Source organism: Vombatus ursinus, unplaced genomic scaffold (genome assembly GCF_900497805.2).
Source record: "Vombatus ursinus unplaced genomic scaffold, bare-nosed wombat genome assembly UNPS02009062.1, whole genome shotgun sequence".
NCBI classification, from domain to species: Eukaryota; Metazoa; Chordata; class Mammalia; order Diprotodontia; family Vombatidae; genus Vombatus; species Vombatus ursinus.
In genome coordinates this window covers 22,771,083-22,796,415 of record NW_020948840.1, presented here as the reverse complement: position 1 = coordinate 22,796,415, position 25,333 = coordinate 22,771,083, and the positions used below count along the sequence as shown (strand labels likewise).

General features: G+C 36.6%; 1 protein-coding gene across 10 annotated transcripts in view; it reads left to right on the top strand.

Moving 5' to 3' along the window:
• NCOA1 (nuclear receptor coactivator 1) overlaps positions 1–25,333 on the top strand; it is a 214,969-nt gene that overhangs the window by 80,126 nt on the left and 109,510 nt on the right. For 8 of the 10 annotated variants that reach the window (XM_027850339.1, XM_027850343.1, XM_027850341.1 and 5 more), the window contains exon 5: positions 19,862–19,967. In XM_027850339.1, coding sequence (XP_027706140.1) covers positions 19,879–19,967 — 89 coding nt within the window. In that variant the 5' untranslated portion in view covers positions 19,862–19,878. Of the gene's footprint in view, positions 1–12,329; positions 12,402–19,861; positions 19,968–25,333 lie in introns of all 10 variants that reach the window. The other 2 variants (XM_027850342.1, XM_027850340.1) reach the window with 1 other exon arrangement.

The following is a 25,333-nucleotide window of genomic DNA, read 5'->3' as shown; positions in this document are numbered from 1 at the left end:
CCATATCTTTATTCCTCTCTGAGCTCTATTTGTGACTCAGTACATTTTCCACCATGCCATAGGAGCTTCCTCGCCCTGCCCCTTGCCTTCCCACACTGGTTGTACACTGCCACCCTTCCTCTGATTGGTTGATTCCTCCCAGAACCAATATTTTAAGGAAAGTGCCCAGGCTAGCCTGCTCTTCATTACTCTCTGGATTTTACCACTGATTCTGGACTTTCTCCACCATACCTACCACTTCCCTTAATCCCCTCCCCCAAAATACTAGAAGGCAAGCTCCTTGAGGGCAGGGACTGTCTTTCTTTTTGCTTGTATCCCCAGGGCTTAGCACGTGTCTAGCACTCAGTTTATGCCTGTAGTCTTATTTACATATGAGTTTGATGAGCATCTGCACAAACAGAAGTTAAAATACCTAGTTTACACTGATATCTTTACGCATTAATTTAGCCTAAATTATAAATATGAGGGTGGGTGGAAAGAGTGGGATTTGGTTTCCCTTCCTTTCTCCCTCCTAGTTCATTTGAAGTAATTATAAATGTAATCATAGATTACGTATTAATGTGTAAATAAGATATTCATACCCTGATACTCTTTTTAAAAATAAAAATACCTCTCTGAGTCAGAAGAGAGCATTGCCATTTGAAAAAACAGCAATTTGTCTTTGTCTTCCCATAGTGATCTATAGAAGTTTGAGAGTTCCAGGAGGTCAGGCAGTTCAAGTACTTTGTATACCGTGTTAACACATAAATTTCTCATTTTTTTTTTTTTTTTTTTGGCAAGGCAGTTGGGATTAAGTGACTTGCCTGGAGTCACATAGCTAGTGAGTATCATATGTCTGAAGATGAATTTGAACTTAGGTCCTCCTGACAGCAGGGCTTGTGCTCTATCCATTGTGCCACCTAGCTGCCCCAGCTAATTTCTCATTCTTCCTGATTGCATTGTGATACTCTAGCCTGTGGAAAAGAGAGGAACTACATCACCCTTTTATTTGTTATCTTTGTATATGTACTAAGTTTGCAGAAGATATAAAGTTATTTAAAAATTTTAAATACAATAAAACAAGCTTTCTTATTTTAGGAAAAAAAAGTGATTTTTAAATCTCTTTGTTTCCTCTGTCCTTAAAATATTTGCCTTTCTTTTTGTGTAAAAATTGGTAGAAGTGGTAAGGCCCACTTTCTAGGGTGACAGCACCTTGATATATTCATGAGCTATTGTCATAAAATTTTTGTTTTAAGCTTTTCAGATTCACAAACTTTTCCCAGTTTATTCAGGAGTGATTAAGCTCTGGGGAATTTATTTGCCTTCAGGGGAGACAAAAATATGTGCAAGTATATATAAAAATATATAAACAGAAGATAATTTAGGAGGAAGGCAGTTGGAAGGGTTGTAATCAATAAAAATTTTTGGTAGCAGATTCTTCTCCAGCTGATATTTGACGGAAAATAGATGTTTTTTGTAAGAGGCATCTGAGAATGGGAAGTACGTTCTTTATTAATTCTCCAAAGAATTTTCATTATAATACATATCTTAAAATTGGATTGCTTCTGGGAACATTTCTTTAGGTTACTTAATTATCCTGATATTAATATTGTCTTCATGTACTTTAAAGTACCATTTCTTCTTGGTGATTTTAAGTCTAGCTCCACTTATTATATGCTGGACCAGTACTTAATCTATTCTGTATATAAACTAAATAACAGCTAATATTCACTGATAACTGGTTTATGTTCAGACTTTTTTTTTTTTTTTGGCCAGCTGTGTGGCAGTGGACTGTGGTAGGTATAAAAAGATTTGTGTCAGCATCCCTTCTCTTAAGGAGCTTACAGTGTAGTAGGAGGCAAGACATTCACCAAAATAACTATAATACAAAGCAGTATTTAATGGTATAAGAATGATTAAAAATTGCTCCAGTAATTTTGAGAAGGGAGAAAGTTGTCTTGGACAAAGGAATCCACTGGTATTCAAGAACCTACAATTTCTTCTTGTTAAAATTATCCTATTGTAGTTTTGTCAGGTAGTCTCAAGGGCTTAAGTCTCTGAGTTTCTAGTTAACTGTTACTGCCAGAGATGTAGGTACTAAGTCCCACAAAGCTGTTCCCTGGAAAGCTAAAACTAAAGACCTTGATTATTATGCACATCAAGGGAAATTAGAGAGTTTGTGGGCTTATCTTCCCTAAAATGAAGCAAGTGTTAGAATCTGAAAGGCTCAGAATTCAGCCTTGATAATTACTGACAAAAAAGTATCTTATACACCTCTCTATTATGTAGTTGAAGCAGATATTTCTACTAGTGAGAAATCTTGGTCCACTTTATGCAAAAATAAACTGTTGTGGGTGATAAGTGCAGTTGCCATGGAAATCATTAAATTACCTCCTTGGTAGTTTAAACAATAGATTTTGATTAGCTGTTGACCTTGTGATAATTCATTTTAATGTGTTTGTGGTTCAATCTGGTCTTTTCCCAATTGAAGAGCTTAACCAAGGATGAGGGAAGAGTCAGAAATGATGGAAAAGATTGGCTAGTTGAAAGGGCTTTTTATGTATAGGAGCCTAGGTTTCCTAGGGAGGAAACATAAGTTTGAGAATGTGAATAGGGGTGTTGGGTATGGGTTAGTCCTATTAAATATCGATCGTGGTTTTCCAAGACCCGGAAAGGACATCGGCAACCACGTAGTCCAGCGTATGCACAGGGAATCCCCCCATATATACCTGGAAAATGATCATCCAGCCTCTGCTTGAAGACCTCCAAGGGGAGGGAACTTGTCATCTCTAGAGGCAACCCATTCCACTTGGAAACAGCTCTACTTATTAGGAAAGTTGTCTTGATGTCTGTCAACTAGCATTTATTAAGTACTTGAGATGTGCTTAAGCACTGTGTTAAGCACTGGGGATACAAAGAAAGTCAGAAGACAGTTCCTAGTCTTAAGAAGCTCAAAATTTAATGAGGGAAATAACATGCAAACAACTATATAAATACAAGATATATAATGATAAATTGGGGGTAATCTTAGAGGGAAGGCACTAAGATTAAGGAGGTCTGGGAAGGACTTTTTGCAGAAGGTGGGACTTAAAGGAAATTAGGGAAGCTAGGAGGCAGAGTTGAGGGGGGAGAGTTTTGTAGACAAGGGGACAGCCCTTTCCAGGAACAGTAAGGAGGCCTGTGCCACCTGATCACAGAGTATGTGGAAGGGAGGAGTAAGGTGTAACAAAACTAGGAACGTAGAAAGGGGATAGAAATGCTAGATTATGAAGGACTTTAGAAGTTAAATGAGGATTTTATACAAACTCGTAAGTAACAGGGAGCCACTGGATTTTATTGAATCAAATTTAAATTTGCTGCCGCATCTCTGCAACTTTCACCCACTGTTCCTGAGTCTGCCTTTTATGGCCAAACAGATCTATTTCCTCTACCATATTATAGCCCTTCGGCTCTTAATTAATTTCTTGAATGGGAGGTCATGGCTACCACATACCTGAGTGGGAATGGTCACGTACCTCATTATACCCTTTTGTAAAGGGAAAAGTTAAAGAAGTTTCCATAACAATGATATTTACTTATTATTTTAAAAGTTGTCTCTATTTAAATGAAAGCTTTACAAAACAGTATAAATTATAAATGTTATTATAATCATATGAGCCAAGGTCTCTTTGTCACTGGAAAGAGGGATGAAGGAACAAGGTGCACGGGTAGAATTTGATGTAAACCTGTGTCATGTCCTTAGGTCTCCTAGTACAGCCTTGCTGCCACTAGTGTGAGAGGTAGTGGAGGGGTGCTGAGTGAGTTCAGGGTCAAAGAGCATCAATTTCTGGTTTTTTGAGTTTGTTTTTTAACCTCCTTTTGCATACTGGGATGCTGCACTAGGCCTGCACAACACATAGCTTGCCCGCCAAAGGATTTTGAGTGGCGGCAAAATGTAGGGTTGCCATTGCGCACTCTGTTCTGTTTGTTATGTGACCCGCAGTGGCCAACCATCATTAGTCTGTCTCTAGTCTAACCCGTCTGAAGCCCAAAGAAGTTTAGCCTATTATAATTTTGGCCCCTACCTACTGCCAAGTTGTGCGGGTTTGTCATAGATCATCAGAGCTGCTTTATCTTAGGTGCACAATTTCAGTTTTATGGAGGTTTGAGAAATCTGAAGACTCAGAGAAAACATCTAATATGCCATCTTGTTGGTCACATGACTAGAAGTTCAGCAAGCATTTATTAAGGACTTTCTTTGTGCCAAGCATAATGCTAAGCCCTAGGGATACAAAGAAAGGAAAAAGTTTTGGGATTGAACAATAATGTTCTGTTTTGAACATATTGCATTATTAGGCAGAGGGGAGGATTTGGGAGTGAATAGAATGAATTGTGTTGTGGATATGTTTGTTTTCCATCTTCAATTCATTTTCTTTAGTTTTTTACCTCTTCTACACTTTCCTAAAGGAAAATATCTGAAAAGTATTTTACTCCAGAGAAATATCTAATCAGTCATCCAGCATTTATTAGGAACTTATTATGTGCCAGATGTTGTGCTATGCCTGGTATTTACGAAGAAATGCAATAACATACTCCTCTTCCTTCAAGGAGCTAATATCTATTGGGAAAAGGGGAGATAGAGACAACAGGCAAACAACTATAGAAGAGACTTCATTATCTGCTTTGCCACTCCACCCTATGGACTGTGGGACTTTTCCATCTGATTTGCAGCAGAACCCTTTTGTATGTATTGTCTCCTCCATTAGGGTATGAACTTGCGAGCTAACTTACTTTTCTATGTGTATCTCCATCATCTCGCAATGCTTTGCACATAAGTAAGAGTGAGAAGGGAGATTTAATGTGCTTCCACGTAAGAAATCCTCCCTTCAAATGCACCACATTTGAGATATATTACAAGCGTTACTTATGAGCATTAAAATAAAAGTATTTTCTCAAAACCTTAACTATTATTATTCCATTATAGAATTTGCATTTGGGAAATTTACATATTATTAAAAGTGAATTATGAATACAATGATCTACTGAAATATGAAGATGAAAAATTCAGAATTATTTTTAAATTTAGTATTACAGTTTGTATGTAGCTTGGTTTCTAGTAAAAGAAAGTGAATATAGTTTTTGGAAAGGTCATGAAAATTTTATTTTTTAAAATAAATATATTTATATCTTTTGTTTTTATATCATTTACATTTTTCAGTGGTTTTCCTTTCAAGTACTGTACTTTGCTTATGTGAAATAAGCTTTGGTAGATGTTCAAAGTAAAGAAATAGTTTGGTGTTTGTACTTACTCTTTTGCATTTAACTGGGAAAATTGAAAAATTATGTGTGAAAGAACAGAAATTGCATTGATTGTATTGTGTCCATAAGATTTTGTTGTTCTATCTTTAGTCATTTCTTAGTGTGTATTTATATTTCATCTCAGTTATAAAAAAAAAAAAAGAATTTATCTGTTTTATTTACTGTGGTGTTAGAAAGTAGCTATCAGTCATTGAAAGGGATATATGATTTTCTAAATAGGATCTATTCTTTTCATCCAATTCAGTCTGGGCTCACACATTCATTGTTAGTGTCGTCCCCGTCCCCCCGCCCTCCCAGAAATAGAGACTAATGAAACAATGTGATTGACTACCTCCCAAGTTGCATTATATTTCACTGCTTGTCAGTAATCAACTTCCTCAGATCCTAGGCCCTTCTCTTCTGACTTTACTTTGTATTTTTTTATGTGTTCTGAATATACCTACATGTATATATATACATGCCTCCACCATCAGAATCTAAGTTTCTTGACAGTAGGAACTGTTTTGCCAGCATTTGGTATGACGCCTGGTACCTCTTAGGTGCTTAATAAATATTTGCAGATTGAACTCAGATAAGTATATTTAGCATCTAGTCTAGCTGTCAGGGAATTTTAAAATAGTTGATTTTTATAAAGTGCTTTATGTACATCATCTCATTTGAACCTACCTTCTAGTATGTTATAGTTGATAGGGAATTGGGTTTAGAGTCTTTCTTGAAGGTCTGGTTTGGTTCAAGTTCTGCCTCTGATAACAGGCTGGATATGTCCTAGAGCAAGTCATTTAACTTCTCAGTTCCTCTACACAGTGAACTAAGAAAAATCTTTCATAGTAGATGCTGATCTACATTGGTAGGGAGAATTTCCTTCCTTACTGGGAATTTATAATATTAATGAAATCACAGGTCTGGTCCAAAAAGCCAGCAATAGTTTATGAAGTCAGCACTATTTTTCAGATGAAGAAACTACAATTCATAGAGATTTTTATTTGCTGTTGGTCACATAACTAGTAAATATCAGAAGCATGATTTGAACCTAAGCAACTCTTAATTTCAGGCCCCTCATTGTTTCCAGTTTATCACACTTCTAAAAATTTCTAGCTTATTAGGAGATACTATATAACACTGTGAAACTGTAGTGCTAGAGAGGACATGTGGAGATCCTTTGTACCACTGCAGCCTGAGCAGCAGATTTGAGTCTTCCCTCATGTCACTGGGTCTGATTTGCAAGTAACATGAATCATTCACTTTGCAAATATTTATTAAGCACCCTCCGTATGCCAGAAATGATCTAATGCCTTTATTTTGTAGTCTCCTAAAAGGCCACCAGATGGGGATATTAGCCTGAGAAAGTAGACCCTTTCCTTTGCAAATGGCAAACTATGCTGTCTGGTTTCTATGGCTCAGAGTTACGGTTTTCTGTTGTGGAAATGGGGGAAAGAAGATTTTAAGAATACCTGTGCTTTTAAAATTTAGGAGTTAAAATAATTTACAATTCATTGTGGAAATAGTTCCCTTTACATAAACTCTGTTCCCTGATGTTTACAGTAATCCCATGAGGCAAGTAGTAAAAATATGGCAGTGATTCAGGGGGACTAAGTGACTTGCCAGGGCCCCATAGTTAGTATGTGGCAGACCTGAAATCAGAACCAAGATTTTCTGACCCAATATACAGTGTTCTTTACATGTCGGGAGAGGTTACTTTATAGATGATGAAACTGAGGGCCACAGAGGTGAAGTAACTTACAGCTAGGTGTGAAATCTGCAGGTACAAAAACAATGGAATAGGAGGCAAAGAAAGATATTTCATTCGAGGCAATAATAAAGAGCAATAAATTGACCATAAACTATTTTTTGAGGAAATAATAAAGTGATAAAAGAATAAACCAAACCAAACAAATACTAAGCATGGAAAGTGAGGGAAATTTGAGGTCGGTGAGGATAAATTCATAATATGCATTCAGGTGATTGAAGCTCAAATCCATTGTTCTGGGTACAGAAATGGCTCCAAGCTTTCTTCATTTAGCTCTGTTGCAAGAGGTGGTGTCAGGAGGTCTCTGTCCAGGGTACTTCAGAACAGGGCTCCTTGATGTTGAGACCTGATCTCATTGAACATCAAGAAAAAAAGCCTTTCTAAGAAGGGTGGTAGTGGAGATACCAGGTAAAGTAGCCTAACGAGAGGAAGGAGCAGGGGATATCTGTGGCAGCCTTTCTGAGGCAGTCTGCTTCTGGAGTTGTCAGTCAGTATAAGCAAGGAGGGAGGCAGCCTGGTATGGTAGAAAAAGCTTTGGATTTGGCATCCAAAGACTTGGACCTGAGGCAGTGGAAGAGTGGGAAGATGCTAGATTTGGATGAGAACACCTGATTTCAGATTCACTTTCCTGCTATTTATTTTTTGTGTGATCTTAGGTAAGTCATTTAACCCCTCTAGACCCTAGTTCCTCATCTGTTAAGTAGGGGCTCTGTGAGATGGCCCTTGAGGTCCCCCCCAGCTCTAAATCAATGTACCAGTGAACTCTGACTTAACTACTTTGTTACTAATCAAGTCATTTCGCCTTTCTGGACCTTAGTATCCTCACTTGTGAAATGAGGGTATTTAAACTATACGACCTCTTAGATCCCTTCCAGCTCTAATTCACAGCTGCTATATTCTTGCCCTGAATGTGATGATCCTGTAGATTTAGTTCAATTCAGCAAAGATTTTTGAAGCATCTGCTCTATGTCAGCCCTGGTGCTAGGCAATAGGAAGATGAAGATAAAGTCTAAAGCATTCCTTATTTCAAGAAGCTTATATTCTCCTAGGGGCATACAACATGCATGTAGATGAAGAATAGTGCACTAACAACTGGAGGAATCCAGAAGGATTGCTCTGGTAGGAGATAGCCCCTGTACTGTACTTTTTGTAGGAAGCCAAGGATTCTAAGACAAAAAAGTTCCAGAAATGGAAAGCCATGGAGATAGAAATAGAACTGCTAGCTGGCCAGTTTAACTGGAAGGGAGTTTAAGATGTAGAAATGAAATAAGACTACAAATATATATGGGAGCCATATTTTGGTGGGTTTTAAAGGCTGAACAGAGGATTTTATATTTTATTCCATATGATAGGCCTTTGAAGATTCTTCAGAAGGGAAAGGTATAGTCAGATCTATGTTAGGTATAACAATTTGGCAGCAGTGTGAAGTATGCATTGAAAAGTAGAGAGATTGGAGGGAGGGTTACCAGAAAATCTGTTGCAGTGGTTCCCATAAGAGGTGATGAAGACCTGAGCTTGACTAGAGGATAAATGAGAAGGGGTGGGGGGAGAAAGGAATTGATACAAGATATGTTATAGAGGGGGAAGATGCAGCTTGGGGAAATCCAGAAAGGAGCTAAGACCTGGCTGTTCCAGGTAGATTTGATCTGGAACACAGAACAGGACTCTTGGGAAAAGATAGAGGCTTGAGGCCAGGATACAAGGTGCAGGCATCCCTATAAAGTCTCAAGAGCAGCAAGGCCACAGACAGGGAGGCTAGATCTTGAGTTGATACAGGTCCCTAGAAAGACAGTGTAAAGACACAAGCAGCAGGCCTAGGACAGAACCTTCGGGAAACATACGTTTAGGGTTTGTGCCATGGATTATGAGCCTGTAAAAGATACTGAGAAAAGATTGTTGAGATAGGTAGGAGGGCAACCAGGTGAGAGTATTTTTTATGTATATATATATACGTACTCTTAGCAGGGAAACATTGCTTTTGTGTTGGAAACTGTATTTGTGGACAAGGTTTCAGCTAAGGAAAAAAAATTATCTGAGATAGACAAATTGGCATTTTGATGGTACTGCAGATGGTGCCTTTAATGTGATATTGACAAGAGTGTTGGTAAGATTTAAATGCTAAGAAATCAACCATAGGAAAAGTGCTGGGCATTTAATTGGAATTTTTACTTGAGAGGAAGTATATTCCAGAGCAAGCAGAAACAATGGATCCTACTTTCCTTACTTTCTTACAAGACTATCCTATTGACCTATTTGATCAGAACACCAGTACTCATCCCTTCTCTGACATTAGTTAATGTAAGTATAGCCTATTTCTAGTTAATGTGTGATAACCATGTGAGAGGTTAATTGCAATTTATCAAGCTCACTTTTTGGTCTAGATTCTTTTTCAGCTAATATGACCAGTTTTTTGTTTTGTTTTGTTTTCCAAAAAGGTATCAATCCATTAATTATAAGAACTGGATATATATTGAATTTGGCAGTTCATTTGGGCAAAGAGGCCACCATATATGTCACTCGTTGGGGGTTTTGTTTGTTTTGTTTTTCAGGTGTACATGAGAGGAAAATATAGAGACTTCCTGTAGGTAGATTCAAAATAAAATAATACGTCATTTAGGTAGAGCTTCACTATTTAGCAGACTAACTTGTCTTTATCATTATCAAAAAGAAGGAAATAAAAAAGACAGCCAAAATGGATGTCAGAGATTCTTTGCTTTACTCAATTACTAAGAATTATTTGGTTTTCAATTTTATACCAGATTAAATGTGATAGGCGTGCAGGACAGCAACTAGAAGTAAAAGGTTAAGGCTGGATCTGGGATTGATTTGAAGAAAACAAATTTTAACAAGCAAATACAAAAATTTTAGAACCAAAATTTCTTCTGTACAAAAACAAAGCAGTCACCATTTGTTTTATAGGGAAACAACACAATTAGTTTCAGTTGTCTCAGAGGGCCTTATTGCCTTATAGTATTCTGTAGTAATCCTTGTTCACAGTGTGATCACCCTGAGTCATCAAGAGAAGGGTAAATTATATTCAGTATCCTTGGTTTAAGAAGGTTGTGATGTACGTAATTTATCTTAGAGTTTGCATGAAGTCTTAGAATTAGGGAGATGCAGGGGGAGGCCTGAGAAAACATTTAATTCAAAGAAAGGAGGTCTAAAAAGGTTTTATTACCTGCTGAAAGCAACAGAGCAAATTGTTAGATGAAATAGGCCAGGATAGAACCCAGGTCTCCTGACTCCCAAATTAGTTCCCATTCTCTCTTATACCATTAAACCTCCCATAAAATTTTAAACAAGAAAAAAAAAAACAAAAAAAAAACCCTTTTTTTGATTCTTGAGAGGATAGTCTTTAGTTTAACTTGTTCACTATTGAGATGTTACTTAACAAGCATTTATTAAATCTGTAGTCTAAAGGATTTTAGGCAGCCCACAAAAAAAATGTAGAGGTTGTAAAATAGGCCTGCACAACACACTGCCTGGGGGCTGCTTTAGTGGTGGCCTGAAGGCTGTATGTTGTGCAGGCCTGGTCTAGACCAACCTATATGTGAAAGGAATACTGTCATGTGATAAATGGTCAATCATTCACCCTCTGCTTGAAGACTTCCAAGGAGAAGGTGCCCACTACTTTTTGAACTATCCATTTACATATTTGAGCACTATTAATTGTTAGGAAATTTTTCCTGTCACCAGCCTTAAATTGGCCTCAGAAAGAAGGCACAATTTCTCACCAGGACTGCTTGAAACATTATAGGACTTACTAGTGATTGTGGTATATGGGCATAACCTTTGAACACTCGGAATTATGTCTAGCTACAGTGAGGTATCAGAGTTGTATTTTGTAGTTTAATTGAAGCCAAAAAGAGGCTTGGGTGGAAAATGATAAATTACATGCTCAATAATAGTGAGCTTTTAGGGTTATTAGTCACAAAAGATTTAAAAAGTGGACTAGGAATAATAATAGCTGGGATTTACAAGCTTCCCATATTTGTTTCCATTAATCTCCTTGTGGGCAAGATTTGGGATAACTGCAGATTTCCCATATTTCCTGTCCTTTCCAAGGCATGGTTTGACTTTGTAGTCTAGGTCACTATAGGTGTTACGGGAACTCAGTAGGGACAGACTTTGACTAGCCTTTTGTCTCTTTACTTCATGTAAATTTCGGGAAAAATAGACTACTAATAACTAATATACAGTGGAAGATACACTGTTTCTAGTCAGAGAGCTTTAAATGCCTGATAGCGTTTTGTTGTTGTTGGGTGGTGGTGTTTTTTTTTGTTAAATTTTATCCTAGAGGCAATAGGGTTTCATTAAAGATTTTTGACTTTACAGGAAATTGGGAATCCAATGTCAATAAAGAGAGCTATAATGTCTATAAAGAAAGAGATGATAGCTTTTTTGGCTGCCATATTACATGGTTGACTCATTGAATTTGAAGTAAACTAAAACTCAATTCTGTTTCTGTTGAACTGAATTGTAAAGTGCATTCTCTTTGAACTATGCCCATAACTCAGGATTGAAATCTACTTCAGTTGTCATGGCTTGTCACAAAAATGTCTAATTTACAGTGCTGGGATATTAAATTGAGGCATGAAATATCTGCTGCTGATTTTTCAGGAGCCACCATCATTGCTCACTCAGATTCCTTCTTAGCTGTATTATGTACTGACTCCCAAGCATTACCAAATCCATCCCTAGATGACAAAAGATCCCTGGGAAACTCATATTCCTGACTACCTTGCCTATAGATTTAACAGTCAGGGCCATATATCACACTACCAGAGAAGATAGGAGGGAAAAACCCTGCTCTCCGAAACAATATGCTGCAAACTTCTTGAAATCTTTCCTACCAACCATTTCCCCATTTCCAGAAGGGTCAGGTATGTCTGATGCAGGTATACCAGCAGAGAAGGGAATAATTAATGCTAATTTAAATACGTGATCCTGTTCCACTGGTTATGGGTGGAATCTTTTATTCATTTCCCAAGCCCTCACTCTTGTTTCTAAATCAGATGGATTTAATAGTGCAGATAGCAAGTAACCAGGAATGTAGTAATCTTCACTAATTTTATTCATGGCTGCTGAATGCTGTTAAAAAAAATCCTGGTACCTTAGTTTCTCCATCTGTTAAGTGGGTATGCTAACACTTGCTTCTTGTAATTTATGAGAACAGTTTTTCTGGGAAGTAGTTTTAAATGTTTACAAACAATAATTAGTTGAAGACAGCTCTTAGAGAATTTTAGACTAATTTGATTACCTAAAAAATCAAAGGCAAAAGAAAGTTGTTATTACCCTTTTTTAGGATATTGCTCAAGAAAATTTTCCATACAAAGTGGCAACAGGGAACAGATGGAACGAATTCATCAGATTCTATGTAAGTATATACAAAACTGGTCTTCCAAGCCTGGTGTGCTTAAGCTGAGTCTTGAAGGAAATCGTGGATTCCTAGAAGAAAACGTCAGAAGGGAGAACATTTCAGGTACAGCCAGTGAAAGGTACAGCAGAGTTAGGAGATGTAGTGTCCTGTGTCAGAAACAGCAAGAAGACCATTATGGCTAGACTGTGTAAAATACATGGAAGGGAGTATTTTGTGTAGTAGAGTTGGAAAGATAGGATGGAACCAGCTTGGGAAAAGCTTGAAATACTAAATAGAGGAGTTTATATTGGATACTAGAGAAAGTGGGAACCACTAGTGTTTATTAAACCAATTATACAATTCTATTTGTCCATTGAACAGTCCCATCATCAATTCCTACCTCTTCCTCATTTCACAAATCCAGTAGTTGCTCAGTCTTGTCATTCTGTCTCCATAATATCAGTTGTCAGTCCTATTCTCTACTTATATAGCCACCAGGGTATTTTAAGCACTCATCTTCTCACTTGGATTACTGTAGTGGTTTTCTTATTTGTCTCCCTGCCTCACATTTGTACCCTCTCCAATTTGTTCTCCACATAGCTGTCAAAGGATATTCTAAAGCATAGGTCTGACCATCTTCCTCCCCTATAACTGCAGTTAATAGGACTATATATAAACTCCAGTAGGTCCCTTGAATTCAAACCTGGCCTGAGATACTTATTAGCTGTGTTACCCTGGGCAAGTTACTTATCCCTGTTTGCCTTAGTTTCCTCATCTCTAAAATGAGCTAGAGAAGGAAATGGCAAGCCTCTCCTCCAGTATCTCTGCCAAGAAACTCCAAAAGGGGTTGTGAAGAATCAGACACAATTGAAAAATGACTGAAGGTCATTGGGATTAGTCTCTGGAATTAAATACACATTTATCAGCCATTAAATTAAAATCTTTCACAACCTAGTTCCAATCTACCTTTCTAGGTTATTTATACAAATATACTCCGTGGTCTAGCCAACTCACTCTCTTGCTACTCCTAAAAATATGGCATTCTTTTTGCCATTTCTCTGCCTTTGCATAGGCTATCTCCTGTTCCCATAATGAATTCCCTACCTCACTCCACCTTTTAGAATCCTTAGTTTTTCCTCAAAGCTCGGCTTTAATGCCTCCTTATAAATGAGACCTTCAAAATGTGTTGTCTACAGAAAACATACCCAAGATAGAAAGATAAAATTTAAAATGAAAGATTAAAAAATTATTATCTCAAATCCGGAAAACATTGGTAGTATGTAGATTTCAAATGAAAAATGTTTAAGAATAAAAGCAACAAAGGTTTTAAGCATTTTGTATTATTTTTGTCTAGATATCAGCATTTGATGTGTATTACCTAATCATATAAGAATTAATTCTTTTTTTTTTTTTTGAGGCAGTTGAAGTTAAGTCACTTGCCCAGAGTCACACAACTAGTGAATGTTATGTGTCTGAGGCTGGATTTGAACTCAGGTCCTCCTGGCTCCAGGGCTGGTGCTCTATCCACTGCGCCACCTAGCTGCCCCTGAATTAATTCTTTTAAATAAGTTTTTATTGATTTTTTTTTTACATCACCTCTTTCCCAATCTGTCCCACCCTGCTTCTCTGCTTCCAGAGAGCCATCCCTTAAAACAAAGATTTAAAAAGAGAAAAAAATTAATTCAGCAAGTTTGACATTATATACAATGTTCCACACTGATAGTCCCCACCTCTGCAAAGTGTGGAGCGTGGAAATACCTCTTTTTTGGGGTCAAGCTTGACCATTATGATTTCATAGTATTGAGTTTTGTGGCCGTTCTTTTCATTTACATCGTTGTAGTCACTGTGCATGTTGTTTGGCTGGTTCAGTTCATTTCAGTTTACTATCAGTTTATATGTCTTCTTTTGCTTTTTGTATTTGTCATAGTCATTGTTAACACCTCAGTAATATTCCATAACATTTAAGTATCACAGTTTGTTTACCACTCCCTATTTGATGGATGTCTGCTTTGCTTCTAGTTCTCTGCTACTACAGAGAATGCTGCTATACATATTTAGGTGTAAATGGGGACTTTTTATTACTGATTCCTGAGACATTAAAATATACAAATAAATGCAAAAATTGTCATTTAAATGTTATTTTGTAGGCAAATCAGTTTAAAATGATCAATAAGGGAAATTAATCAAAGGATAAAATTGAGCTGCAAACTAAGATATGAATTGGTTAAGAATACCTTGGTCAAAAATTAAGCTTTTAAAATAATTTTAAAAGTCAATAGGAATATATGCCAAAATGTGTGACTTTTAAATCTCTGGGCATCCAAAATTAAGTATAAATGACCGATAACCTCAAAGGGGAAATTAATAAAATTTTAAATCAAAAGAAATTGAATTAATAAAACAGATCTTTAAAGAAAATAAAATCTTTTGAACATTAGTTAAATTAACCGAAATGAAAAGAGAGGAAAATAAGGTTTAAAAAAACAAAAGCATAAACAGATGAGCAGGGAGAAATCACAGTGAATACTGAAAAAAATAAATTATTAGAAAATATCACAGCTTATTATATGCCAATAGATGTGAGGATATAAAAGAAACAAATGACTTTTTTTTTTTACTTGTTTCAGCCATGTTTGACTTCTTCGTGATCACTTGTGGGGTTTTCTTGGCAAAGATACTGGAGTAGCTTGCCATTTCCTTCTGGGACAAATAGGGTTTAGTGACTTACCCAGGGTTTCACAGCTAGTATGTATCTTAGGCAGCTTTTGAACTCAGATCTTCCTGATTCCAGGCAGGGATACTATCAACTGCACCACCTACGTTACCCTCAAAACCTCACATTGGCGAAATAAGAAGTAAATAACCTAGATTTCATGGTGATTCATGAACTTGTTTTTAGAATACTTTGATAGCTACATTTCAGTATAGTTGGTTTCCTTTGTAGTTTTGCATATCTTATGCATTTAAATACATTTTGAGAAGGGCTCCATAGGCTTCACCAGACTGACATAGATCTGTGACACATTAAAAACTCAAGAACACTTGATCTAAAAGAAAAGAACTAAAAAGAAAATTTTTATAAGGAAAAAAAGGATATAATATTAGTAATCTGCCACATAAAAAGCCCCAGAACCCAGTGGATTCACAAGTAAAAGAGGTAGGTAACAAATATTTATTGAATGCTTCTATTTTTGTTGTTTACTTGTTTCAGTCACGTCCAACTCTTTGTGATCACATTTGAAGTTTTCTTGGCAAAGTTGCTGCAGTGGTGTGCCATTTCCTTCTGCAGTTTGTTTTACAGATGAGTAAGCTGAAGCAAACCTCAAATGCAGCCTCGTTTTCTTACTAGCTGTGTGATCCTTGGCAAGTCACTTAATCTCTGTTGGCCCTACTTTCTTCAACTGTAAAATGGGAATAATAATAGCATCTACCTCATAGTGGTGTTGTGAGGATTAAGATAATATTTGTGAAAAGCTCTTAGCATGGTGCCTGGCACATAGTAGGCACTATAGAAAAATATGCCATTTTGCTGAGTTCTTTCCATGAGACAAATGTTTCTGAATTCCAGACTAAGGAAAGGGACATTGGGAGAAAGAAAATTATATATCAATATTACTAATGAATATCGGTGTAAAAAATATTAAATACTGGCAACTAGAATGCAATACTATATCAAAGAATTATTAATTGTGACAATTGGGTTTACTCCAGGGAGGCAGGGATAGTTCAACACTAGTAAAGCACTTTGCATAGTAGGTTGTACTTACAATGTAGTTGCATCAGTTAATGCATTTTGTATAAAAACAGTAGCGTTGAGAATACTAAAAATGTATAGGAATGAGGGGATATTTGTTTAACATAGTAGAAAGCATATATTTGAACAGGGATAGCCAGTTGAATGACAGGGCTTTGTGTGCTAAGCATAGTACCTTGTGTCACATATTCTGGTAGACTTGTTAGGAAATGACAGTTTCTGACAAACTGAATTTTTGTTTCATAGAAAAATATAGAGGCAGAAAGTAGAGCATGCAAAGTTGAATGCCCAGGTTGAAAGTCAAGCTAACACTTTAGTATTTCAGTGCTGTTATTTTCAACAGCATGTCTCAGCATTGTCAGAGAATAATCATCATCTCAAAATAATCATCATCTCAATTATTAATCCATGAGGCTACTTTAATCTTTTGAATCTGCAGCTCATGGATATGGATACTTCCTGTTACAATGCAGATATCAACCTGTCTGTGCCCCTGTGTATGACTCTGGTCCAGGGCCTACTGGAAGTGTTTCCAAAGGCCTCAACCAATGTGTTAGTAATCTTAACAATCATTTATTTTCTCTCCTTCCTATATGCTCTTCTTCTTTCTTCATTGAGAAGTATAAACAATTACATTTTTGTAAGAAATATTTTTGTAACAAACAAAGAAGCAAAACACCTTTCATTTGCCTTGTTGAAAAATATGTCTCATTATGCAAATTGAGTTCATCATCTGTCTTTCTGGTGGTGGGGAGCATCTTTCATCATTGGTCTCCTGGAATTGTGTTGGTTAGTGCACTGAACAGAGTTCTTAAGTCTTTCAGAATCTTTTTTGTTTTACAACATTCTTATTGTATAAGTTGCTTTTCCTGGTTCTGTCATTTCTGTTTCAGAGTATGCATAGTTTAGTAACTTTTGAGGCATAGTTTCAAATATACAAAAGCTTTAAACCTCATACAGTCCAAATTGCCTTTTGTTTTTTGTAATTTCTGTTTCAGTTAAATGTAAGATATTTATAATGAACTTATACTCTAAACTGCTGTTGCCTTTGCCATCCATAGCACTTCTCTTAGCAAGGAAGTATACTGTTTGCAATTGAGATTATTTCTAAGATCATATGATTTCCTCATTTTAGGAATTGATTTATAGTAGTTAAGGTCTTGGGAAATAATAGTCTATGATGATGTTTGTTTTTTTATCCATTTCCTATTTTTCAGCCTCAATATCTAATAGGCCAAGTTGGAATTGCTTCACTTAAATGAATGAATAAAGCACTTATTAAGGTTTTAATATATGCAAACCACTAGGGATATAGAAAGAAAGAAAAAAGACAGTCCCTGCTCTCAAGCAGCTCACATTCTAATGGGGTAGACAACATATGTGGAAGGTTTCAGCTTCAAGTCAGATAGAAAGATCTCATCATCCTTAGGCTGCATTGGCAAAGCAACTGGTAATTTCTCTTCTTTAATACCATTTATCAAATCAAGTCAGTTTCTTTTGTTGAACTATTTGAGCGTGCCATAGACTTTGGTGACAACAACTTTCTTTTCTGGGTCTTCAAAATATGTGACAGAAGTCGTTGCCAGGTTGCATCTCCTTCGGGGTTGCTTCCCAAGATGATGTCTGAAGGTACTATGGTAGAGGCATTGCTAATCCCAAGGATCTTGGGTTCAGGGTTCTGGGCTGTCCTCATTATGGTTTGAGGGGATATAGTGGTCAAAGTGATGTTGGTGGTTTGACTTGCTTGGCCACATACTGGCTCTCATCTCTCCTTCAGTGTGCCTTGCTGCTTCAGCTAGTCTGGCTTGCCTTCCTTGTGTTATATTGGGTTGCTCGACAGTTGGTAGTGATGGCTGGTACCTATTCCACAGGAGTTACTTCCCTGGATGATGGTTACGAGAGCTAGATTAGAAGCAGGATCACTGATCTGGGGGCTTCTGTCACTTCTTGGGCTCTTGTGCCTGTTTGCCTGTTGGTGGCAGTTGGTCAGCAGTTGTTACTATTGATGAAGAGGAAGGTGGGCCCCGTTTCCATAGTGATTTTTCCTTTAGCGTTAGCTGAGAGGACTGAGCTGGAAGCAGGCCTTTTGCTTTGGGGGATACGGCTATTCCTAAGGCTCTTCAGTTCAGAATCTTGGAGAATCTCCATTAGAGTCTGAGGGGAATTGGTGGTCAAGGTGGTGGTGTTTTGACTTCCCTGTTTCTCCCTCAGTGCACCTTACTCCTTCAGCTGCATTTAATTGCATGCTATATCTTATTTTTATTCTTTCTTCTAAGTTGATATTGATTTTGTTTGGTCTTTTATATAACAAGTCAGTCCTGACTCTGCACAGAAAAATTGTTTGGAAATGACTATGTATTGGAAATCAGTCATTTTCTTTCTGTTAAAATATAAACAATTTTATTTTTATGATGTTATTTGATGCTTATTATATGATATCTCTCGACTCTCTTCTTTTTGCCTCTCTTGTTTTTTATTCCTGAATTTTCCATTATTTTTACTGTTATCCTATATAACCCCCTTTACGTGAAAGAATATTATAAGTATATATTGATTTAATTTGGAAGATAGTCATATCAAGTTCTTTGTATTTCTCTATATGGTCAATCCCTATAACAGATATTGTTTTATAAATTTGAGTTATTTTCAAAGTCATCCTCTTTCTTATCGTATAGTGCTTATTTTGAGCACTATAGTACAAGATTACTAAGTGTCCCAAGAAATTAATATTTTTATTGTCCTTGAATATGTGATAAAACCAGCTACATAGATTTCTCTTTGCCTTTCCAAAGAGAACCTTTGATACATTTTTTCCATATTTCTGCAACTTGTTTTGTATTCTTCTTTAATTTATAGCAAGATTGACATGGTTCAGTTCCTCCAAGAGTTTGTCCATCTTAAGTCACTGGACAACAATCTCAAATTTAGAATACCACCAGTTCTGTTAATGTTTATAGAAAGTCTGATAGGTCTGTTCTAAGCAGTATCTGCCTCCTTTTCCTACTACTATGCCACTGTCATTGTGAAAGCAGATATGTATGTTGGAGGTGGGTATACTGTACCAAGGGCCATGTGTTTTTGTTTCACAGGTTGTCATGACTAAATAAGCCATCATCAGATGGCCAGTCTATTAGTGGTGAACTTCTTCATGTTTAATTATGTTGGTCCTCAGAAAGCAAACATAGTTTTTGGTCAGAACCATACTTGAAGCCTTTTTAGGACAATATAACCTGGATATAACCTGGCAAATCTCGTGTTCTCCTTGGAGAATTCAAGGTCAGAACTGCCCCAATGAGGCACTGGAATAAGTTCTTTGTTCAGGTTCCGTTGCTTGGGATTTTTTTCCTTTATGTTCAGGCATTGTGATGGTTATTTTGTAATGTGCATTGATTTTTAAAAAGTATTTTGTTGTTAATGCTGTACCATTGTGGTTTAATTTTAAATACAGGTATTAATTTTCCTATTTGATAGCTGGAGAAAGCGAGACATAAATTATTTGGCTTGTCCAGTTATCCAGTGGCAGAGCCTGCATTTGAACCTAGGACTCCCAATTCCGTTGTTCTTTGTAGCATACTATAATACTTATTGCAGCTATAGTCTATTTAGTGAATAGTGAATGTTTTTTATAGACTTCAATTACTTTTACCTAGCAATTTTGCATTATTTAGTTAGCATTTTCTATCTTTATACAGAATCTTTATGATTTTCTTTTTGTTGTTGTTAGGTGTGAAATAGCTCAACATGAGTGGCCTCGGAGACAGTTCGACTGACCCTTCTAACCCAGATTCCCACAAGAGAAAAGGATCACCATGTGACACACTGGCATCAAGGTAAGAACATTTGAATTTTATTGACGTTATTTTTATATTGCCTGCATTTCCCAACGAATCCCCCCACCTCCCATAGAGCCATTCCTTATAATAAAGAAGATGAATGAGGAAAAAACAGCTCAGCAATACTAATCAACACACTGAAAAAGTCTGATATTATGTGTAGCATTTCTTGTCTAGAGTAGCCTCATTTCTGCATAGTACATTCTATTTAATGCATTTTTTGAAGTATTGGTTTTATTATTTTTATTACTGTTTTGTTTTATTTGCTATAGATGAGTTGATTTCCCAAGCATAATTATCAGTCATTACTATTCACACATGGTAGAGTAGAAAATGTATTGAACTTTGGAGTGAGAAGAGATATGTGTTCAGATCTTGATTCTAAGACTTACTAGCTGGATGACCATTGGAAAATAACTTAAACTCTCAGGTTCAGTTTTCTCATCTGTAAAATAGGAGCAATACAGGAATTACCTACTTACTCTGTAACGTTGTTGTGAGAATCAAAAGGAATAATGCATGTAAAGCACTTTGTAAATCTGAATGTACTGTTTAAATGTCAGCTCTTTTATTGCTCTGTGCTTGGCTTTTGTTTGCTAATGAAGTAGAAGGTGGAATTTTATATTCTGTATTATTAGTGGAGGAGTTGGTGATGACATTTGGAAGGGGAGAGATGTGTCTGATGAGAGATGTGTGGGGAATGAGGAATCATAAAATCTTAGAGTAATAAGAATTTCAGACCTCACATAGTTTGATTTCCTGCCCACCCAGGGAATCTGTCCTACAATATTTCTTCTTTAACAGATGGTTATCTAGATCCATATAGACATTTTTGGTCATAAGCAAAACTCTGTCTCAAGGGTTGGCCCATTTGTTTTTAGATAAATTCTATTGATTCTTATTTGAGTGTATATTTTTCCTTACATGGAGCCTAAGTCTGCCTGTGTAATTTCCACCTCTCCTAGCACTGCCCCAAAAGTTATACAGAATAAACTTTCTTTATAATAATCCTTTAAATACTTAAAGACTATTACCATATTTCTCCTCTTCTCCATTTTCTTTAAACATTCCACATATGGAATGTTTTCCAAATCATTCCTCCTTCTTTGGATATGATCTACTTTGTCATTACCTTCCTTAATATGTGGTAACCAGAACTGAATATGGTTTTCTAGATGTATTTTTAAATACAATGAAATTATTAACTTCCCTTGGTTTAGGCAGAATAGTGTAGCTTAAGATCATGTTATATTTTTAATTTTAATATCAAACTAAGATTCAAGGAGTTTTGTTAAAGAGTAGCGTGCTAATTAGTGTATTACTCTTTGAGTATATAATATGCCTAGAATAAGCTATTAAAATAATTACAATAACAGCTAGCATACAGTACTTTAAGATAGACAAAGTGCTTTACAATATTATCATGACAGCAGCCCTTGAAAGTATATGCTGTTATTGTCTCCATTTACAGATGAGAAAACTGAAACAAATAGAGAGAGGTTAAGACTTGACCAGGGTCACACAACTAGTGAGTGTCTGAAGTTTGATTTGAACAGGGCCAGCGCTCTTTCCACTGTGCCATTTAGGTGCCTTGAGCTGAGCCTTGAAGATAGCTAAATATTCTTTGAGGTAACAGTGAGGAGGAAGTGAATTCTAGGCATTAGGGACAGCCTGTGCAAAGGAATGGATACAGGACATGTGTGAGGAATAGCAAGTAGGCCAGTTTGGTTAGAATATACAGGTTGTAAAGGAAAGTAATGTGCACCCTTCATCCCATCCACTTCCATTCTCTCCATGAATGAATGAATAAGCATGTATTAAGTGTGGATTTTATTCCAAGTGATGCAGACATGGATACAAAAGCAATGGTAGCATCTGCTCTAAAGGAGCCTATATTGTAATTGAGGGAGATAACACATGTAAGGCACTGGTGGCCATCAAGGGCTATATTGGACTATACATGAATGGTGAGTAGGGCCATAGGCTGCAAATTGATTGGTTAGATGACCAGGAAGTAGGAGTGAAAGAAAACATGGCTAGGGTCAGCCTGAAATAGTGGGCCAGACAAGGAAGGCAGTCACCATTTAGGATAGTAGGACTCCAGCATGAAAATTCTAAAAGTTCTGTTCTCTTTAAACTCCAATCACTCCTTTCTACCATGTCCTTTCCTCTTTCCTACAAATAAGTTACTTCCATCTTTAAAAAAACTTCTCACTACCCTACTTTCTTAATTATAGTTATATCTCTCTCTTCCCTTTCTCAACCCAACTAGAAAAGGCTGACTCTACTCTCCCTCCACCTCTTTCTTCTTTCTCATTCACTTCTTATTACTTTGCAGTCTGGTTTCCAGTCTTGACTCTCTTCTCTTTTTATACTTTCAGTAGCTTATCAGCCCCTATCTGTGGGTTTAATTATTACCCTTGCAGATGATTCATGCACATGTGTGCACGTGCGCATACATACACACACACCCCCAATTGCATCCTGTGAAAATATCTCTAAATCAATATATTAAAAAAAGCACGCATTATCTCTCTCACTTCTTATGAACTTCCCCATTTCTCTCTAGGTAGCCACCATCCTTCTAATTATTCAGGTTCACAAACATGGTGTAATTCCAAACTCCTCATATTTCTTCAGCCCACATAATCCAGTTATTTACAGCCTTTCCAACATTTTCATTCTCTCTCTTTCCTCTCTCTCTTTCTCTCTCTCTCTCTTTTTCCCCTTCCACCTAGGTCAATTCCACATCACGTCTTGACTATCTAAATAGCTTTCTAATTGGTTTCCTTGCCTCAAGTCTCTTTTCACTCTAATCCATCCTTCATTTTCCTAATGCATAGATACTAATTAACCAGATCCCTCTCCTACTTAAACTCCAATGGCTTCCTATTATCTCTAAGATCAAATACAAACTCCTTTGTTGAGCATTTAAGTCCTCTTTGGTCTCAGCCTACCAGTCCTACCAGACAAGCAAAGTGGACATAGGAAAGTAAATGCAAAATGTATGGAGTATTTTTGCTGGTGATGTTGGCTGTCTCATCTTTCATTGTCTTATTCTTTCTACTGTCCTGTCAGGAAAATAAGGGCTGAACAAACCCACCCATAATGTGAACCTCTTTTTATTTTGCTATCTTTTATTTACTTTATTATTTTCAGTCCAGTTCACTATGTTTTTGAGTACTTATTTGAATAGCACTTTCTAAAAATATGAGTGTAATATAAGGTTCCTGCTTTCAAGTAGTTTATAAAAATTTTTTTCCAACTTAGAGTGAAAGCCAGGAGGCAGAACAGATAATAGTGATACTAGCAAGTGGAGATGTCTTTGTGGACTGGAATATTAAATCAGCAGAAAGGAATACTACCTAGAACTCTGGATGTGTAGTCTGGAAACCTGAGTTGCTTGTGAATTTGCTTGAGTTCAAATCCTGCTTCAGGCACTTACTAGTTGTATGATCCTGGACAATTTACTTAACCTCTTAGATCCTTGTTTCAAGTCTAGTTCTCTTATTCTGTGGAGGTAGGAGGTAGGACGTGAGCTAGACTTCCAGGGATCGAATAGATTTATATAGATGACAAAAGGATAAAGGGACAGCTACTCCATCTGGAGAAAAAGTATAAGGAATGGAAAAGGGAATGAACATGATATATCAAAGGAACAGTTCCTTAATAGCCTGTTAAGGAGTAGAAGATAGGTAGGGCAAGGCCATTTTATACTGGGCTTTGGAACACAGGCTTGAGACATTTGGTTTCTATGCTGGAGGCCCTAACGAACCACTAAAGTTTTTTGGATTGGGAAGTAACATGGCAAAATAAGTGTTAATAAATAAATGATTCATCTGGCAGTATGCACAGTAGATTGAGGGAGAAAGGCTGATTCCATTTTCTTAGCCTTAATTAACCATAGGAGGATAAAAATACTTCTTTAATTGATACATGCATTTTATGTCATACTGATCAATTTATATTTGCTATATGTTTCAGTGTTGGAGTAAATAACCAAGTTCATGTAGATGAAAAATTCAAAAATATAAAGGGAAAGTATGAAAACAAAAAGAGGAAGATACTTGCTCTTCCACTTCAAATTATACTCTACATTAGTTATTAAAACTTTCTGGTCCTAGATTAGAAAAAAAGTCACTGGGATAGGTTAAACAATATCAAATTAGAACTACTGTCATTCAGTATTGTAGGATCACAAAATACTGGCAAAAGTTTTTCACAAAAATTGTTAGAAAGGTTGAGTTAGTGATTAGAAAATGGGAGCTTAATAACATCTCAGATCATATTCCACAATAAATTCTAAATGTATCAGTAATCTGAATATATTTTAAAACTTTTTGAACCAGTCCTTCCATATTCAGTATAATCCATTCTATGTTAATATTCTTGACTTTGTTTCTTGGAGCTACTTGGATATTTCAATAAATTAAATTGTTGTTGTTTGTCTTATGTTCTCGAAGAGGAACATGTCAAGGCATCACCTTGACATGCAAGTGAATTGGATATAAGGGAGAAAGAGTTGTGCAAAGTCGCCAGCCTCACTTTCTCCTCCAGAGCCAAAAGGATGGTTAATGATCATTATAAACTACAGCTTAGCTATTTGCAGGGTTCTTCCATTCTTTCAATATTGTAGAATCATAAAGCTGAAAGGGATTTTTTATGATTGTTGCTCAGTTGTGTCTGACTCTTTGTGACCCCATTTGAGGTTTTCTTGTCGAAGATACTGGAGTAGTTTGTCATTTCCTTCTTCAGTGGATTAAGGCAACCAGAGGTTAAGTGATTTTCCCAGGGTCACACAGCTAGTAATTATCTGAGGTCACATTCGAACTGTGATAATAGGACTGGTGCACTATCCACTAAGCCACGTAGCTACCTTAAAGGGATCTTGGAGATTGTCTAATCCAACCCCCTCATTTTCAGATTAAGGAAATAATTGTGGAGCAAAGTTGTGGCTGGCCAAAGTCACATGAGTATTAAATGGCAAGGTGAAGATTTGAACCCAGTTCCTTTAACTCCAAAGCCAGTGCTCTTTCTCCTCTACTACACTACTATCAGTAGAGTTTTATTTATTATGTTTCTGAGAATCTCCGGGCAGGAGGCTGTAATTTGGGTTTTGGGAAAAAACTTAGAAATAAATTACTGATTTCTACTGTCTAAATCTAGTTTTGTGGAGGTTGGGCAGTAAGGTAAGGCCTTTCTACATTTTTTTTCTTTGTGGTGAGGACCTACTAATGCCACATATATAAAGGTTTCTGATATATACTGTTAATCAAATTTCTAATTTTATTATTTGTATAGAGGAGGGGAAAGAAAATAAGCATTTATATAGTACCTACTATTTACCAGACACTCTGCGAAGT